We start from the raw sequence: 19532 nt of genomic DNA on the forward strand, positions 1-19532 counted from the left end.
AATGAGAAGTCAATACATTTCTATTTCTTATATTTAGTTGAAAGGGATGGAAAAGAGGAGAAAGAAGAATAGGCAGTGATGGAAAGACATGTAATAACTAAAAACATAACAGAAAAGCCTCAAAATTAAGGAAGAAGTCTGGCATCAGAAGTACTTATCCAAATGCAGATAGAATCACTTGGTTTTTGTTTACCAGCTCCTGCTTTGCTTAGTAATGTAGTAGTGACCAAAGTGAGCAGCCCTTGAGGAAGATGTAATCTTTTGCCAGTTGCACTCCATACAAGACAAATTTAAGAGAAGAGAGCTGAATTCTTTACAGGGAAGCTATTAAAGATTCCTCTAAAGCTCATAGCAGTTCAGCTCCAGGTGAAGTGACAAACAGGAGAGCAGAGTGCATTGCTGAAGGTTTATTCTCTCTGCAGTCCCTAAAATCACCAGTTTTATTACTTCGTAGTCTTTTGAACCACTGAACAGAAATCATTGAACAGACAGACCTTTATTATTTAATCTGCAAATATTTAAATCCAAGACTGCTCTTATATACATGAAAAATATCTTTAATAGTTAAAAAAGTTTTAAGAAATAAAGATAAATACAGCAAAGTTAGAGCAGCAGCTATTTCTATTGTTTGAGATGGAACAAGAATTTGGATCTGCTAAAATCCAAGTTTTAAACCAGCATCTACTCTTGATGTCTCAAAATTAGAATTTTTAAATAATATAAGAGTTTAAGCTAGCATAGGAAACCCTCACCTTAGCACCTGCATCCTCACACAAAGCAGGTCTTGAATTTGGAACTGAACACTTTGGCAAGGTAAAACAGTGAAAACACTACTCCAGCATTGAGAGAAACCTGCAGGCTCAGCTGCTCCCCTCCTGCTCTCAGGTGGAAGTTTACTTCTTGTGGCTCAAAACCCTTCCTTTCCCCTGGGGCCAGCAGGGGAGCAGTTTGGAGGAGAGACAGAGTGACAGCAGTGCCCCCGGGGCTTATTGTCCCCTCCTGAGGGTTACGGGACAGCATTCCACAGAGCACAGAGCTACCAGAGTGACAGGGAGCTGCACAGTGGCCCATAGCTAGTTTTCCCCCAGCTGTCCCATTAGACTCACACAGCTGGAGCCTGCATGGAGATTTAACACATAAGGGCTCCAAGAGCAGGGAGTTTGATGTGGTTTTCACTACAGCTGGGGCTTTCTAGCTTTGATTTTTGACTTAGCATGTGTTTCTCTGTAGCCCCTTAGAAAGCTGTTGGGACCAATCAAACAGTGCCAGCAGCACAGGTCACAGTACCTGCTTTGTCAGAATGAGATGCTTTTTCACATTTTCAGGATCCATTTATCTAAGTTAAGGCTGGCACAGCTCTGCTGTGATGCACTGTACCTAGGAATATACAATACTGAAACAGGGACTTCCAGGTACTAGACTATAGAAACAGTACATTTAATAACAGGCAGGAATATTTTTGACAACTTGCTTTTAATTCTAAAGTGTTTCACTCTAGGAGGAAGTGATCCAGACCAGTCTTATGTATCTCTGCATCAGGATCTGAGCAGGAAACATTTTAGACACTCACTTCAGGACAGTGTTTTACTTCAGACTTGCTCAAGGTGCAAGGGTGTGATCGGTCCCATGTTTCCCACTCAGGCTGGAAAGAGAGATTACCTTTGGAGAACTCCATGTCAGAATATTGAGAAAGCTGAGGCAGCCTCATGTTCATTGTCAAGTATTTAACATCCTTCTAGGGCACATGTTTAGAAGCTTTGTAAACTCTATACCCTTCTCTGTTTCAGCAGGTCACAGAAACCAGATCCTTGTGTAATAGTAAAAACAACTTCACATGGAACTTGTACTCTACTGCTCTTTGTATCAGTGAACCCAAGGCCAGGGTCCATTATGAGAAGGCAGGAAATTTCATCATGTTACAGACAATGCTTCTCACAAAGACATCAGATGGAATATGTGAGTTCCAAATTCCAGATATGACAGAAGATATCAATGCACATACAGTCTGTGTCACCTGGGACTGAGATGTGTTTTCAGTCAACACTGAGATGTGTTTCCACATTACATGACAGAACAGCTGGGATCTTCATTTTGCTGCAGAGAGAAAGCATGAAAACATTAGGCTAATTAGCATGTGTACAAACGTAATATTTCTTGCTGGTTACCTACTCAGTCCTCATATAGGCAGGAAGGGGTTTTAGCACTTTGTAGATTTCATTACTTATTAATAAAGCAAAGTGGATTTTCAAGAGGCAGTGCATGAACTGAACTACACAAGTCTAAGTGCATGCAATACATGAGCCTCTGCCTTCCTAAATGAAAGGCTGTCAGACTGCCCATCCCTTCCTCTCTTCCCAAGCATCAGAACCTACATGGCATGCAGATACATGCTGCCCTCGTTAGGATGGTAAAAGCAGAAGCAAAACATGGAAACACTGCCTTCCTTTAAAGCACAGCATGCATTCTTCCCATTATTTTTCTGCATGCAACAAGTCAACTTCTGTTTACTAAGCAGCCATTTTAGTACTACCAAGGCAGCAGAAGCATATAGGTACTAATGCCAAAAGTTTGACAGGAATTCAGCAAACAGGAATGACATTAAAACTTGATTGGAAGTATTAGAATTGATTCTTACCATAAATGGAACACAACAGTATTGTAAAGTTGCTGATAAAACAGATTAGAAGTGTAAGGAAAAAAGTTACTTTTGCTTTCCATCACTGATTATTAAACAAGTCATATAAGTAAATTCAAAAAAATGCCTTTTAAAATAAAAAGAAGCCATCCTTGAGGAGAGGCCCTACTCTGAGTATGAAAAGAAGCTTGTATCACTAAGAGCCCAAAGGGCAGAACAGCATTATAGACCTTCTCAATAGTCTCTAACAGGGTCTCACCATCCTTCAGTGAGACTGAAAATATTACAAGAATGTGCATGCAAGTCAGAAGACTGACAAACATCCTTTAAGCCACATGGTATTGTAGTAACAGATATTTACCCAGATTTTCTGTTTGAAAGGACAAAAAAACAAAATAAAAAACCAGCAGGCAGAACTACCTGTTTAGAAATATTTTTTCAGAAAGACAGTACTAAGGTACTTTTAAGTTAATTTTCAGACAGATACTTTATGAAAATGTCTAGGAAATGGTAGTGGGAGCTTTAACCTAGTGCAGTAAGATGTGACCCTCCTTGTAACTGTGTGGGGTCAGTTTTATGAAGAGCTGTGGTAGCTGAACATTTGTCAGCAGGAAGGAGAGAGTTTTTAGCTAAGCATCCCCTTGCTCTCAGGCTTTGGAGTTTGTACCATAGTACTGTTTCAAGTCAAGACACAAACCAACTTGAATCAAGTCTATAATTGTTTGGCTAGGACCAACTTAAAGTCCTCATATTAGTTGTTTTCATCTACTTCAGCAATTAAAGATAGCTAAAAGTATATCAAAGTACAGTCAGCATCCAAAATACATCAGGTCAGACTTGTATCATGGTCAGTGAAAAGGCATTTGAGGGGGCTGGATTGTCTTGCACAGGATATTACACCATGCAAGTTGGTAGCCAAAAGTTTGTAAGTATATTGACCTAAAGTTCACACTAAAATAGTCTTAAAAGCAATCTAGGGACACTAGAGTGTCAAGTCCCTTCATCTCACAGAAGTAGTTAGTGTTTGCATTCTGTTCTTGTGATAACAGCTTTAATTCACAGTCAGATAAGTAGATGATACGGACATTAAAGGTTGAATTTTCAGTGTGTCAGTAATAAGACAGCAAACAATTAATGCTACTGTGTGATCACACTCAGAATAAGCAAAACTTCAGTTGCATTTCTGATGCAAAGCCATGCAAGCTACATCCTACGTGGGACAAGATGGGACAAGAGACTGCAAGCACTACTGATGAAGCAAGTTTTCTATGAGATGACAAGCATGATTCTCACCATCTCACCTGCTTAAGGATGCTCACAGGAACCACTATCATGAAACCAAACAACATTTCTTTTTTCTTCTTCTTTTGGTCTGACATCAAGAAAAACATTAAGAGTTGTGGGATATGAAGAGTACTTGGAGAAGTATTTTCATTTAGTAAGGAAAAGAAATGGCCATTGTATGACTCTACTGATAGCAGATATTTAAACTTCAGGCAGCTTACCTGAGATGCAAACTCTGCTTCACTTCCTGTTATTTCTTCATAATCATCATCTTGCTCACTTTCTTCTTCTCTGGGTACAAGCATTATCTTCCTCTCTGCAAGTTCCTAGAATACAATTGAATTGCCAAGACCCCGCCGGAATTAAGCACAAACAAGTTTAGCATTAGGACAGTAGAAGCATTTTATTATTTCACTTACCTCACCATCATCTGTGATGAGTGTAACACCAATGTTATCTCCAGTTCCCCAAGATTTCTGAGACCTCCAGACCAGATCACTAGGACCTGGGCTAACACCAGCAGCTGCACCCCAGATCTGCAACAGATTTACAGTGAGCTTCGGAAGAATCTTCTTCTATAGTTAGATTACAATTCAGTCAAACATATATAATAAAGTATTTTAATACCACAGACATCCAGTAGGAAAAACTGAACCACTGTAATCCCAGGCAAGTTAGTTCTTTTCAGGACTACCAAGAATGGTTGATAAAGTTTTTCTAGCTGAAGATTATAAAACAGTGCAGAAAAGGCTGTTAACAGCTTCTCTCCAATGTAGAAGTAACCCTGCTTGGCCACACAGAACATTCGAGTCACAGAGCCAAGCCGTAGTCACAGACATGCTCAGGGCAGCAACTGGTGTGTGCAAGAGCCTCTCACCTGGAGTCACTCACTGATCTGTTGAACAAAATCCTCCACAGTTTGGAGTAGTAAGTGTAGAGTTCAGCTCTTTGATCGCCATCTACATGTACTTAAAGTATGATTTTAGAGCTAGTATTTCTGTTAGTACTACAAATCATGACCTCAGCATTGCTGACCTGGAGTAGGCTTAAAGATTTTAGCAAGAGGCTGAGTCTCTGCATGACTTTTATCAAGTCACAGGAGTATGGGAAAACCTAAAAAAACCCTAGAATACAATGATTCTGTTTACAATTAGAGCACACCCCAGGTCTGGGATGATCCAAGTTCCATCCAACCTTTAAAGGAAATGTAATTAGCATTTCAGATCAAGTTGCTTCAAGGATTTTCCCCCTATCTATCTACACATAAAATAAGAGCTTTAGTTCTTTAGACACTTATAGTATCTATTTACTTTTCCATATTAAAAGAATCTCTACTGACATCTAACATAAGAACAGAGCTCTGAGGAAGTTTTACAAACCCAATACCTACTGTAACTTCTTGGCCTGCCTGAAGAGTGAACCTTGAAGGAAACTTATAGTTAACATCTGCCACACTTCCAATACGTCGTCTCAACACCCAGCCATGTAGAGATTGATCCTGTGGGACAAGAAACTTCTCTCAGCATTACAGACAAACACCATATAATTCAAACACAAGGTTCTTTCCAGACTCATGGGCCAGTTTTAATCCCACTCATGTAGCAAACAAGTATGTGACAATTTTGAGGAAGCAGCCACATTTCCATTAAAGCCTCCTTGTGTTTTCTCCCTATACTTTAGGATAAATCTTCAAGTTAAGCCACACCTATTCTTACCTTCCATTAATGGGAGAGTCATGATACTCTTTACCAGGGAGATTCTGATAAATGAAGTTTGCCATGGCCACCTATCAGCTATATGTATATATATATATAAACAAACACCTTAAAACTTCATGGGTCATTCTGTATTTCAGGCTGAAATGATTAAACTACAAGCCATATGTTTGAAGTCTTAATGATGAATTTTCAAACTAAACTAGTGGAAGAATTAGCTAATTGGCCAGATAAATCCTCTGCATAGATTAGATATCACCAACTCTATTCAACCTTTTAGCTGTTTTAAGTATTTTTGACTAATGTGAAGCCATCTTTATCCAGTTTACTAGAGCACCCTTTTAGTTCCTAAAGGTGAGTAGTACTCCTGGAAGTGCTAGCCTGAATCTCATGACAAACAGCTGAAGGAGTTCAATTTCTGCATAATAGAAGGCCCTGCACCTCCACCCAAAAGCACCTCCCAGACAGCCCTGGGAACAGAACACCTGCAGTACCGAAAGATCAGTGTCTAACCTGTCACCAAGCTAAAGCCATCCCTGAGCAGTCCTACATTGCAATGCAGACTTGAAACTGGAAGTACCTCATCAGAGTGGTTTTTAAGCCTGACAAATTTCCCATCTGCATCGATCTCTTCAATAGATATATTTCCAGTAGCTGAAACATGCTGAATAGTCTTAAGTGCAGCACTATGCTCCCTCTTTTTGGTTTCTTTGATTTTCCTTTTCTTCCCATGCAGGTATCGTCGCCCCTGACTTGCTGCTTGAGTTGCTGTGCTGTGTGAAGATGGACTGGGTGACAGCTTTAGCCTAGAAGGGAGTCAGATAACATTCCCCTGAGTATCTCATATGCTTTATTTCTTCTCATGCTTACCCTCCCACTACATCCAAGCCTAACAGCTTCCTATATCCAAGCTTTCCATGGAGTCTTGAACACAAAATGTTACTTTATTGGCAAGAGTAGCTAAGTGGTTTGTTTAGTTTGGAAGACAGCTCCAGAGTCCACAGCAGGCTTATATTGATAAGAGAAGATTCACAACTGCACTAAATATTCCTTTAAAGTCTCAACAGACACAACCTTTAGAGTGAAAGTCATTTTAAGTTTTTGAGCCTTCCTAGCATGTATTGAGAGTTCATGTTCTCACCATGCATGCAAGATACCATGTCTGCATAGACAGGAGTTGATCCAAGTTCCCAGCTTCATTCATGGAACTTGAATGTTCTTTATCTCTAAGATGTAGCACAAAACTTAGAGAGCTGAGGAATGTTTAATGGACCTTTGAATTTTATCAGCTGGATTTATGACATTACTTCATCTTACTATACCATGTGGGAGATGTGGGATATAAATGCCATTTACAGAAGATGTTTCAGTAACTGAATTACTATATTAATGACACACTTAATGTTTGTTTCTTGTCCCTCCACATTCTGAAGGATAAAGAGTTACTGTAGAGGTCTTGAATGAAGCAAGTTCTCATAAGGAAGATCTTGTCATAGCCTACCTCTGTTCCTCTCCTTCCAACATCTTTCTGTACGCATTTATCTCCAAGTCTAGAGCCAGTTTCACATCTAAGAGATGCTCATACTCTTCCAGCTGTGCTTGTGCCTGTTTCTGAGCTTGTGCCATTTCTTCCTCCTTTTCAGCCATACGCCTTCGATGGAGATCACGATCGTAATCCAGCAAATTCTGGAGCTCCTTTACTCGGCTCTCCAAAGCAACATTCTAGAATTAAAGGGTAGGGGGGAAAAAAATCAAACCTTAAGTGAAGATCAGAGAGAAGAGGCCAGTATTTTGAAATGAGAGTAAATTAAAATAATTGTAAGCTTATAGAAAAAAAGACAGAACCTGGCTTTGATATTGATTGACTTGAGATATCAGAGTATCAACTCTCTTCTGTGTTTCCATCAGCTCCTCCCGAGCAGCATTGGCAAACTCACTGTTCCTTGCTGCAGTTATCTGGGCATTCTCCACCTGTGGATAAATCACTGTTAGTCCTGAGTTGCACATTATCATGTATTATAAATAAGGAAGGAACACCAAATAATTTTCACCTGTTACACCTGGAAATAGTTATCTTTTACTGAAGTGTGCAGATACCAATAAAGTCCAGGTCAGAAAGTTCTGTATTGCTTTCCGGAGAGGTTTACACAAGTTTGACATTTATGTCAGAAAAAGTCTGCAATAATGAGGTAGTGAAAATTTCTGAATTATGATATTTCAGTTAGTAATGTATGAGGACTTTGTATGGATATTAAGGAAATTTATTCTCCAGAAGGCCAATGGAGAATGTGTTTAGAAACTGCTTGTCAAAGCACAGAGCTGCAGGATATTGGGTGCACAAATCAAGCTATTATCACTCTTCCCCTAAAGGTCTATTATTAAAGAGTTCCTGCATCTTTACAAGCAGCATTGAATTGCTCTACAAATACCTCAATCTTGAGACATCCCAAGAAAGGATAAAGTGCTCCTTCAAGAGGCACTTACAGAATTTTCAGTGGAAACAGAAACACAGGCATCCAGAGGAATTCCCTGAGTTGGCATGCAAGTTGGTGTGTAGGAAAAGTTAGGTTTTATTCAAGACTGGAATTGCTTAATATGAACATAACACACCTTGGTCCTGAATCTGTCTGAAGTCTGAAATATGATCAACTTCTAATCCCTCCCTGTATTTATGCTTGAACCAGTTTTGTTTGGGATCAAATGCTTGCAGAAATCCTACTGTCAAATTTGACGCTGCTTTGAAATTCCGTAACAGCTTATGCCAAGAAGCTGTGCAGTGAATGCAGGGGCTCCATCTATCAGCTGTCTTTGCCAATGTGACCTTAATTATGTCAAGGTGCAGAGAACTCAGTTTTGTTTTACTGTCATCTTTTCCAAACTCACCTTTGCACTGAATGTTCGCTCCATCTCCTCTTTGTAGCCTTGAATTTGTTCTTCATGCTGTTTTCTGAGCCCCTGCAGAGCATCTGAGAGCTTGCTCTCAAACTCTCTTTGACGGCCAGATTCTACTTCTGCTATCCTGCTCTCATGGACTCTTTTTGTCTCCTTGAGCTCCTAGAAGAAATTTCTCAGAGAATAAACAAGCCAATACAGTTTGAAACTGGATTTAGTGTACCAGCTTCACAAATCCATCCCTGTTGAAGCAGATTTATCATTGGGTACACAGTAATTCATCTTTATGCATATCTTACTCATCCATTGAGACTGGTACATCCACCTTGCTGCCTCACTATTGTTTTACCACCTCATTGCCAACATTGCTTAAACTAAAATATAGTAAATACTTAATTTGCAAGACTAATTCTTTGAACTAGGTAAGTTCTGTTTGGTTTTTTAACTTATAACACATGCATATACAGTTCAGTTTCTTTAAGCACTATTACTTCACCTATTCTTGTTTTATTCAAAAAGTAATAGCAGTTAGTTAGAAAAATTAGAATTCTCTATCAAACCATACACTTTGAGATTCTTACCAGTAAGAAGGAAGCTGGTTTACATTCATATATCAATTATTCATTTCGTTGTATGTACTGACTTCTCTCAAAAAGGTTACTAGACACCTCTGAGAGGTGCTAAGAAAGTTGAGAACACAAGTTGTTTAAAGGAGATTTAACTACTTCTCTTTAGGCTTCAAGTAAATATCTGGAATCATTTACAAGTAACTAATATATGCACTATCACTTACACAAAGTAATATTCCAGATTTCAGTTCTCTTAAGAAGAGCAGCCTAGGAAATTTCTCATATCCCAGACACCTATTGGTACTATCTCAGTTAACACAAGGTTAAGTACTTTTTTGAGCCTTCCTATTTAGGTGGATGTTACGAGCTGATGGGCTGCCACAGGTTGCTAGTTACCTTTTTAGAGTAAAAAGCAATGTTAAGATGGGCTTTAAGTGCATCCAAGGATCATGGACACCTAAAAAGATGCCTTGTTAATAAGCTAAAACATACATCTTCATGAAGGCGCTTCTGGAACGTCATTTCTTCCTGCAAAGTTTTCATATGGTTTTCTAGGTCCACTCTCCTCAACATTTCACTGTGGAGATGCTTTTTAGTATCCTCCAGTGACAGATTCAGCTAGAAAAGACAGACAACAGGGTTATCAAAATTAAGAGGTATTTTTTCAAATTAGGCAGCCAATTTGTTATGGGTCGTTCAACTTAATTAACCCAGCAATCAAAACACACTGGTTGAGTGAAGTGGGTTACTCTGTGTAAGTTCTTATGTCAGTGGGATCCAAATATCAACAACAGATAGAATCCTATTTAGTTGCTATGTAGACTAGATTTCCCACAAGGCAAATATAGAACAGCCCTTAATCCCACCAGCTAAAAATTTGACTCCTCAAAGTAGACTTCTGATGAATCAATTGTACTATCCATATATATTCCTCCCCTTTAAAACTGTAATTATTCCAAACTTCTTCCTACTAATACAATTTTTGACACTTAATCATCCAAACACAGCCTATGTTGACAAATTTATACACACTTTCAGTACTATACACTTCCCTCATGTGTTAGAGAATGCTGCAGGGACTATAGCAGAACATTTCATCTTGCTTTGACTTTGGAACAAGAAACATTACATCCTATGGTCATAGAATTAAAGGTACCTACAACCAGTGGAAGTTTTAAGGAAACCATCATCAGTAGCATTTGCTGTCAGCAAGGTTTTTGTCTACCTGTCACTGTCATAGTTATCAGGCCTTCTCTGCTTTTAAATATCAATAACTAATTGGAGAAAATGAAACAAACTGTGGGAGCAAAAGCAAAGTTTAGATTCCAACAGCAAGCCTTACACTGAGTACTTGATCCTTTAATTCACAGAGCTCGTTCTCCAAAGTCCGGTTCTCATTCAGGGCTGTTGCTAAATCAGCTTCCTTCGCATTTAGCTGGGCATCGAGGTCTCTCACACGAGCCTGGGCCACGTTTAAATCACTTTCTTTTTTGGAATTCCTACAGGAGAGAGTTTAACACTGTTAAGTGCAGCTAGCGGGAGAATTTGTCCTCAACGTGTTTCCCTTCAGAGGTGTCGGTGGTTAAAGACAGGAGAGGTTTGTCAGGCTCACGGTGAGAGCAAAAAAACAAACCAGACAGGGCCCTCTGACAAGCATCATTTGTTACACCGGAGAGATTCCTGACCCATTTTCCAGCTCGTTCAGTGCGAAGCCCAAGCGGAAGCCAGCTATTTTCCACGGCATTCCCAACGGGAGAGGGAAGGGACGGCACAGGCCCCCGGCTGCACGGGGGAGGGCTGGGCACGCTCAGCGAGCGGGGCCGGACAATCCTTCACGGACACCCCCGCAGCAAAGGCGGCCCCGGCCCCGCAGGGAGCGCCTCAGGGCCCCGGGCCCAGCTCGCCCTCGGGGCCGGACCGGGCCCGGCCGTGAGGGCAGCTCGGGGCCGGCGGCGCTGCTCCCTGACGGGGCGGAGCGCGGCTGAGGCTGCCGGCGGTGCCGCTCCTCCTCCCCGCAGCACACAGGGAGCTTTGTCCCCCGGAGGCCCCCGGCCAGCCCGGGGAGCTGCCCCGCCGGGCTCTGCCTCCTGCAGCCCCTCGGGCACCCCGCGAGTGAGTCCCGCCCCTCCCTCACAGCGCGGTGCAGGTGCAGGGTGAGGGGAGCTTTGCTTTCAGAGAAGAGACCATCTCCAGACCCATACCCCGGCAGGTACCACCTGGATGGCCAACACTCTTCAGTGGCCATCGCACCACAGTGGAGAAGTGAAAGAAGGGCCAACAGCAAACTCCTGTCAGGGAAGAACACTGCCGTAATTCCCCAGACTGCTCCAACTTTTAAAATCCTTCCAGTTGCCTGCCCACTATCCAGAGTCAGAGTCCCTGCTCAAAACTCCTATTTGAGATTACAAAGAGTAAAGGAAGTCCTCAATTTATTTTGGCAACACCAGTTCTGCCAAGTGGCAAAGTTGTGTCAACTCATACAATGAGTTTTCCAGTGGATAACTGAGACCAGTTGGCAAGAGTCCAAAGTAATTCTGCAGGATTGATCAGCTTTAGAAAGCTTGAACTGCAAGGAAAGATTGGAAAATACTAAGGGTTGTTTAGTCTAGAGAAGGGAATAGTGACAAGAGACAGAACAATTTTTAAATACATGAAGGACCACTGCATAGAGTTAGGGAAAGAGTTAGGGAATCTGATTTCCATGTCTATTGCAGAAAATACAGGAAGCTCCGGGTTTAAATTGCAAGGAGGAATACATGGGTTAGATGTTAGGGAGAGAAAACTGGCAGTTCACCACTGAAGCACACTGCCTGGGGGGGATATTCTGGAATCCCCATCATCTGGAATTTAAAATAAGGGTTACACAAAATCTGCTGGAAGAGATGCAGGTATGGCTGGTTCCAGCACAGGCCTGGGGCTACATCAGGTCCTTGCTCAAGGCCTTTTCTAGCCCTGCTCTTCAGAGGCATTTGTTGACTGTGTTGTGCTAGAAGTTATTTACTCTTTACTCAGACTCCAGGAGAAACATAGCTCTACCAACAGTGAAAAACAAGATAACGTGCTGCAGTTTAAGGTTTCTTTCTTTTCTAGGTATTAATTATTCACCTTCCTTTTGGGGGTCTCTGCTACCACTACCACTTAATGTATTACATATGATATTAAGTATGTCAATATCACTATGTAATACTGTTTCATTCTACAATAATATAAATTACATTCTGCAATCAAAGCGCGTGCAAAACTGAAATTCCATTAGTATCTGTTTTAACAGTTCACTTTCCAATGTAAGCATCTGACAGCCAGGCTCAGGTTTCCTGGATTCTTTCCTGAAAAATATTATTTTCAAAGAACCCTGGAGTGAGACATTTCATCTTTAAGAGCAACAATTTAACAAGTCTGACTTTGACAAGAGCATTTACTACCCATTTAATCCAAGTTTGGGGTTCAGAACACCACTTTACACTCCAATGCAGAAAGCAGTGACAGTTACAGTACTCTGCCACATTCCATATACCAACCATTCCAGAGCTAAGTGTGGCCTACAGACTATCAATTACAAGCAAAAACCCTGAGGCACTGCCAATCACATTCCTTGTAAACCAGGATGTCCCATAGGCTTGGTCTGGAGAATTTAAATAATTTTACTAAAATATTTCAGGTGTGTTTGAGACAGACTCCGGTTTGTCAAGGCCAGAAGATGTCAGCAGCAGGTACAGAATTCATTCTTACAGCCTCAGGTGCTACACTGTGTTTTTGTTCAGCAGCAAAATGCACATTGACACTCTCTGGTGCAGAAAGGAACTGGTCTTGACTTTCTCTGCTGTGTTACTGCAGTTGCTTTGACCTTCCTGAGGCTCTGAATTCAACCAATATGCTTATCTACAATTCCTCCTCCCCAAACATCTTTGGCCTGCTTCCAGTCACCATTGTTTAAGTAGTAAGAAAAAACCAAATGCAATCAGTTTATTGTCGTCAAAAACCTTGAGTCTCAATCAGTGAATAATAAGGGCCAATAGTAATGGTGTTGGGAAATTATCTGGCGACATTTCATTCTATAAGAGTTAAACAGCCACCAGGTTATTTAAAGGGTGTATATATCTAAGGACACGATACCCTCAAAGTTAGTTCCAAGTCATCTGAGACATTTGCAGTTAGGCAGCCCAGATACAACACACATTAATATTAGGACGTCAGTCTAGTCCCTTCAGAAACCAACATGTACCATGTACCATTTCCCATGGGCTGTAAATTTAACCACTTCTAAGACCTAGTTACTGTAAAGGAAAAAAACCCAACCCAACAGTCTAGAGAACTGCATTTCTGCCAAGTCTAAAGCTTTACAAACAAAGCCAGAGTTATACAAACACAAAGAGCAGCAGAAATGTCTTATAACGGGCATTACCCCTCTCCTCACTGTCCACTCAAGTGGCTGGTTAGATTTATGAAACTCATCTGTGAGCCAAAACCCAGCGTGATAGAGACAAGCCCAACAACTATGCAGCTGCAAACAGAAGCTTACAGAAAAAAACGTGTTTTATTCCCAACGAGAACAGCTACTTGAGTCCTACTAGGTCTATGAGGAGGCAATACTTCCTCCAGGCATTAAAAGAAGCAGCTGGTGCCTAAATTTGCTCTGATGCAGGTTTATAATAAGATGTAAGGGGACTGTGGACATCCAAATTATTACAAGTCTGTAACTGATATGGGGGTACAAAAGGGCATTACAGTAACTAGCAATCTGTATATTTCTATAGAGGAAGCTTGTTGGGATTGGACACTTGCTCACACACCTCTTCCTCCTTCTGGAGGATGGGACAGCACTTACATTGCTTTTGTTCAGGCTTGGTGAGCTTAGCCAAGAGGATGATTCCAGCCTCAGGACACACAGCTTACAAGAAAGTCAAGCTAAAACAGCAGGCAGCTCATCTCAGACTTGAAAGCAACTAGGAAAACTTCTGAGCAGAACCAACCTGGACCAGGTAAGCCATACTGCTCCCAGAACTACCTTCTGTCTGTATTCCCCTCTGGGCAAAGTCTGAGCTAAACAGCCCAAAAAAGATGCACTCTGACTCCATACAAACACTCCTTCCACTGCTCCATAATTTTCTATATACTTGCCATGATCTTCAGTGTTTGTAAACACAGGTGTGGTGCCAAACCCATGCAGGTATGCATTCATAGCCCAGAAGGGCACCCAGCACCCCACGTTCTGCAGGAGCCCCATGCCCATCTCAGGCAGCTGCTTATGTGACCCCGTAGCATCAGAGGTACTCAGCAGCATTGCCCCAGCACACCTTCGGAACAGGCATCCAGACGTCTCCAAAGCCCAGAGTGCAACACCTTCGGGATTATCACGCCTGCACAACCTGGACATGAAACATCACCGCGCACTCCTCCCACAACCCACGGGCTCCTGCCAGAAGCACCCCCTTCCCCTCATCGTGCAGGAGCCCCGAAGAGGCGGCTCCCCGGGGTGTCCCCGGCCAGGGAGGCCTGCTCGGGGCCGGAGCACCGACCTGACGTGCAGCTGCCGGTGCTCCTCGCCAATCTTGCCCAGCTCCACCTGCAGCGTAGCCCGCTCGATGGCGATGTCGTCCAGCGCCCGGCGGGCGTCGGCCAGCTCCGCCTCGTAGCGGAGCCGCAGGCAGCCCATCTCCCGGTCGGTGCCCGCCTGGTGCTCGCTCAGCCGCTGCTGCAGCACCGACTTGTCGGCCTCCAGCGCCCGCACCCGCTCGATGTAGGCGGCCAGGCGGTCATTGAGCTGCCGCAGCTCCTCCTTCTCCTGCAGCCGGCTCAGCCGCGCCGGGCTCATCGGGGACTCGGCGGCGCGGCTGCCGGAGCGGCTCCCGCCGGCGGGCGCGGGGGGCAGCGCCGTGGCCATGGCAGCCTCCGCTCCGGGCCCCGCCGCCGCCGGGACCGCCCCGCGCAGGACACCCAGCGCCCGCCGCCGCCCCGGTATAAATAGCCTCCAGCTGCCGCCGGCCCGGCCGAGGGTGGGCAGCTTAAAGGGCTCGGGCTGCGCCCTGCGGCCGCCCCGGCCCGGCCGAGCCCTGCAGAAAACACTTTTTTTTTTTTTTTTCCATCCCCCAGCCCCTCTCCTCTTTATCTTTCACATGTGCCTTGCTAAATCTTATCAGTCCAATGGTACTGCCCGGAGAAGGCGGGGAAGGAAAAACCTACCGCAGCCCTGCGTTCTCGCAGACCGGTGCGAGGGATCGGGGCGAAACCAAAATCCCAGCTTTAGGAAGATGCATAACAGCTGCAGTGATGCTCATACTCCAGCATGCTGCTGCGTCAGTACTCTGCCTGTTGTGTCTGGGATTTTTTTTTTTTTTGCAAGTTGTTCAGCTGATGAAAATAACCGTTCTGCTCTTTGTGGGTGTTTTAGCTTTCCTGTCAGCCATCCCACTTCTATAGTGTTCTGCTTAAAAGCTGATGCGTGAGCAAAAGGAAGAATAGATCTAAAAAGAGAATCTGCGTGAAGACAAATATGTGAAGCAGTCTGTAAAGCCTTACACTAAATACATTTAATAAAAATCGGTGTTTAATAAGAAGGTTGTTTCAGCACTCCTTTAGCAGTGATGTGAACAGTGATAATTGTCAGTTTTCTCCACCAGCTAATTTATTTACCCTTTTTTACTTCCGTTTTTGAGAGCAGATGCTGTAGGGAACTCATTAAGTATGAGCATAAAAATCTCTGAACATTACTACAACTGTAAATTATGGTGTTTGTTGTAGCAGTTACAAGAAACCTCAATTAAGATCGTAGCTTAAGCTGTTATTTGCAACACAGAAAAATAATCTTGGCATGCTCTTAGAGCTTTTTAAGTGTAAAGATAGATTTTTATGAAAAGTGTAGGCATAAATTCAAGCTCCTCTTTATAGGTGGACAGGCAGGTAAAAAGAGGAGAACAACATAGTTTGACCCAAGAGTGTACCTGGGGAGTTTAGAATTAAGTCACTTATACCTCTAGATACAAAATGACAGCATAAATAAAGATACAGATGAAGGCACGAATCCACAGCAAGGATTTTTTTCCGAACATCTTTACACATTTTCATTAAAACCCAAAACATAATTTCAAGATTCTAAAGCTATGTACAGCATGGGAGTGACATAGAGCCAGATTAAGCTCCTCTGGTTCTTGTCTGAGCAACACCACCAGGAAATTCTTTCCTGCAGAGCTGTTCCAGCGTTTTATTTTGATATAACGAGTACTTGTTTGTCCTTCATTGCCAATAAAAAGCTCAATTCAAGAAAAATAAAAAGCGTGGTTTAAATCTGAACGTGTACCTCTAAGACCAAGATGTGTACATCTGAGGGTTCATTTCAGCTTTGAAACCTCAGTCCTCTACAAAGAGCACTGTGATTGTGTGTCATTGCCATGCTTGATCATTGCATGTTACTGGCCAGCTGTTCAAATACATTGTATGGTTTTGGAACAGATGCAGGACAAAGCAAGAAATCTGCTATTCTAAGAATATGTTTCCTTCTCTGCCAAGGCTTTGTAATAATGCAAACAAAAACAGCTGAAAGAAATAGTTCAAAAATAGTCTGAACTGGTTTTATCTTTTGTATTCTTTACCTACTCTCCCTGTGTGAGAACAGAAGGAGGCAACTTTAAAAAAGCATAATGAAAATCTGTTGCTGACTCTTTTCTTTGTGACAGTTTTTTCTGACTTCTTCTTTGATAGTCTGTATTGCTTAGAACACAAATATAGCTGAGGAATTCCTGCAGAGATAAGCCTGTGCCATCCTTTCCTACTGTTTCAAGTTTAAAGATATTAGGAATGTTCCAGGATTAAGAGATTGAGGGGAGGTGGGGGGGGGGGAGGGGGGAGGAAATGTGGGAAAAGGTACACATCCCAGACTAAATCACAGTAAAAATATTATATAAATAGTCCTTTTACAGTAAAATATAGATATGGGAGATTTAGATGGCAGATGCCACAAAGTTGGAATAAGAAACATTGTGGTTTTTTTCAAGTATCTTAATAAGCCCTTGATCTCGACTTGGTGAAATTAGGTGAAAAAAAGAAAACAACAATAAAGCAATACAATGAAAAGCAGGGGGGAAAAAATCAAGTAAACTTTTTGTTATGCTTTTCTATAGGCATCTTCTAACTAACTCCAGCCAGGTGTAAGCAATGTGTGTGTGTTTGTCCCAAAATGTTGTCAGGGCTTCTGATGCACTAACAGCCATGATGACCTTGACCAGCCTCAGCTGAGGCTTCTGCCCACACTGTGCCCAGGGCTGCTGGAGCTCCATTTAAACTCTGGCCTGGCCTTAAACCCCATCATTTATGCTCCCTTGTGGTTCTGCTGAGCTGTGGGCTCTGCTGGCCCACGGACTGATTTTTTTTTGGCTTGGTTTGTACCTGCCTGGTTATTGTAACTTTGCCACTCCTTGGATGATAGCTTGTTAGAGACATGTCTGCTGCATGTTTTGGTAAGGTGAAGTTTCTTGATGGTAATATCTTTTTTTTTAGAATTCTTTTTTTGTGACCCAATACAAAATGTTTGAATTCATATCTACTTTTCAAGGGTTAAATGTAGTTGTGGCTGTACATAGTAAGTAGTCAGGCTTGACTCTTGTGGCAATATTGTACTGACAAATATAGGCATAAATGCAGAATTTTTCCTCTGGATACTATTCTGCTCTGTAAGTCATGAGGGTCTTTTCCTAAACAGTCACTGGAAGCAAATCAAGGTATCACTGGACAGTATAACACCTTAAGGTGCTACTATGTGTAGCAGTAATACTGTTTCAAATGATATTACTCTGTGTGAGGTGTTGGACTATTTCAATAAATACCTTCCTAAGCAGTCTGTTTACAGAGAGCTGTTAGTGACTCCCATGTGACCAGAGCTAACGAGGACAAATTGAGTTCTGTTGGTCTGATAATGGTTGCTACAGTACCAGAGTGGGTACTTTTCCCTGAGAGAATTAGAGATCACCCACTGGAAAGGTCAAAGGGCAGTTTCTGTGTCATTGGTGGTAACACACAGAGATGGGAAAGGCCTTTGAAGAGCATGTCACTGTGTAAGTGATCCTCCTCTGCAGGACTCCAGCCTATGCCTCTATTTGCCTGGTTAAACTAAGCAGTACAAGTTAATTGGTTTATAGTGGCTTTTGTCTGCTGTGGAACAAGCAGCCTTCTATAAGATGGTAACAGGGGAAAAAATTAATTTTTTTATAGCCTTACCAGATACAGAAGTAAACAAGAGGGTTTGTTTGGTAGAATATGAAATGTAGAAAATACTCTGGAAAAATAGCCTTTTGTAGGTGACACTGGGCAAATTCCTTGCTTAGGCTGTCCTGGTTTCCAGCTGCCAGTGACCCAACTCTGCTCTCAGCAGCACACACAGAAGCTGTTGCTGTGTGTGGTGTGTATTGGTACTGCTGTGCCCAGTGCTGGCTCGCTGTGTGAAGGTGCACGGTGAAGTGTGCGTTCATCTTCACTTTGCATAGCCTCACTCTGTGTGTCACTGGTATTCATCTCAATGATGCGTTTCTTCCAACCTTTAATTTTTTTATTCCTTCTCCCTCTTTGCTCCTTATGGTCTCTTCCATTTCTATATTGGTGGATGCTCATGTAGTGACATGCACAAATCATCTTGTGGCACACAGGCCACCTGCTTTGCTCTTCTCTTCCCTAGTGAGCTGTTATATCGAGGGCAGGTCCTGCTGACCTTTGTCTGTTGCTCATGACTTGCAATATAATTGATTTCCCCAGAGCCCCTCTGTTTATTCACCAAATATTGCCTCTTCCACATAGCTCTCAGTAACAGCTTGTTTTGCACAATCACAGAAGTGAGGGCCATCACAGAATGAGGAAAACAGGTCACTGTCACTGTTGCATGAGAAGAGAATGGTAAACAAGTCCAGGAATTCAATATGACATATCCATAGTCCAGTGGGGATATGTTATTTTGCAAGTTAGAAAGAGTATCTGTTAACACATAGCTGTGTGTAGATGAACTGAAACTATTTTACCTCTGCAATGAATTTTTCATTTTGCTTTATCTGCATTCAACCTTTATCAATACAAATTTATATTTTCTAATTATGTCCAACATAATTACTTAAATCCTTTCTAATATATACTTTGCAAACCCACAAAATGATCATAGAAGTGTATTATAAGTTTATCTCAAAATGCTTGTTCTAACATTTTAGTTAAGGCTGTGAACTGTGAGCTAGGATAAAAAGTTTGTGCCATTTGAAGGTGTGTTTGTTTTGCTCTTACTGTATGGGAACATAAATATGAAAATGAACCACAAGTTGTTTTGCTTAAGCACCAAAAGGAATTCGAAAGACAAGAATGGACAATATTTATTAAAATACTTGAAAGAGTGACCAGATAGAACACATTTGAGTATATTGTTTAGGTAATTCTAGAGTCATTTGAACACAAACTGAGAAGAAGACCATA

At 42.1% G+C, this 19532-nt stretch overlaps 1 protein-coding gene across 6 annotated transcripts; it reads right to left on the reverse strand.

The window, feature by feature from the left end:
- Nucleotides 1–13: 13 nt before the first annotated feature.
- LOC119705090 (lamin-L(III)-like) lies at nt 14–15582 on the reverse strand. 6 transcript variants are annotated; one of them, XR_005258136.1, is made up of 13 exons: nt 14612–15217; nt 10438–10594; nt 9588–9713; nt 8518–8688; nt 7480–7605; nt 7136–7356; nt 6215–6440; nt 5310–5417; nt 4339–4455; nt 4141–4245; nt 3937–4007; nt 2636–2667; nt 2054–2094 (listed from the first exon to the last, which is right to left on the reverse strand). XR_005258136.1 is itself a non-coding variant. In XM_038147075.1 (12 exons), exons 1-11 carry the CDS (start codon nt 15368–15370, stop codon nt 3966–3968), a joined length of 1494 nt encoding a protein of 497 aa, XP_038003003.1. In that variant the 5' UTR covers nt 15371–15582; the 3' UTR covers nt 14–2094; nt 3937–3965. The 6 variants fall into 6 exon arrangements, 5 of the variants coding, with proteins under 5 accessions (XP_038003003.1, XP_038002999.1, XP_038003002.1 ...); XM_038147075.1 differs by lacking the exons at nt 2636–2667; nt 14612–15217 and adding an exon at nt 15276–15582 and having other exon boundaries at nt 14–2094; XM_038147071.1 differs by lacking the exon at nt 2636–2667 and having other exon boundaries at nt 21–2094.
- Nucleotides 15583–19532: the final 3950 nt, after the last annotated feature.

The sequence above is a fragment of the Motacilla alba genome, chromosome 10, assembly GCF_015832195.1.
Source record: "Motacilla alba alba isolate MOTALB_02 chromosome 10, Motacilla_alba_V1.0_pri, whole genome shotgun sequence".
In the NCBI taxonomy this organism is placed as follows: Eukaryota; Metazoa; Chordata; class Aves; order Passeriformes; family Motacillidae; genus Motacilla; species Motacilla alba.

What these genes read in the sequence shown, in the direction of transcription:
- LOC119705090 (XM_038147071.1), bottom strand. Translation starts at nt 14,976, where the DNA reads ATGGCCACGGCGCTGCCCCCCGCGCCCGCCGGCGGGAGCCGCTCCGGC. An exon ending in TAAAGGATCAAGTACTCAGT is followed by an intron (nt 9,714 to 10,437) that starts GTAAGGCTTGCT and finishes TGTCTTTTCTAG; the next exon opens with CTGAATCTGTCACTGGAGGA. An exon ending in AGAAGCGCCTTCATGAAGAT is followed by an intron (nt 8,689 to 9,587) that starts GTATGTTTTAGC and finishes AATTTCTTCTAG; the next exon opens with GAGCTCAAGGAGACAAAAAG.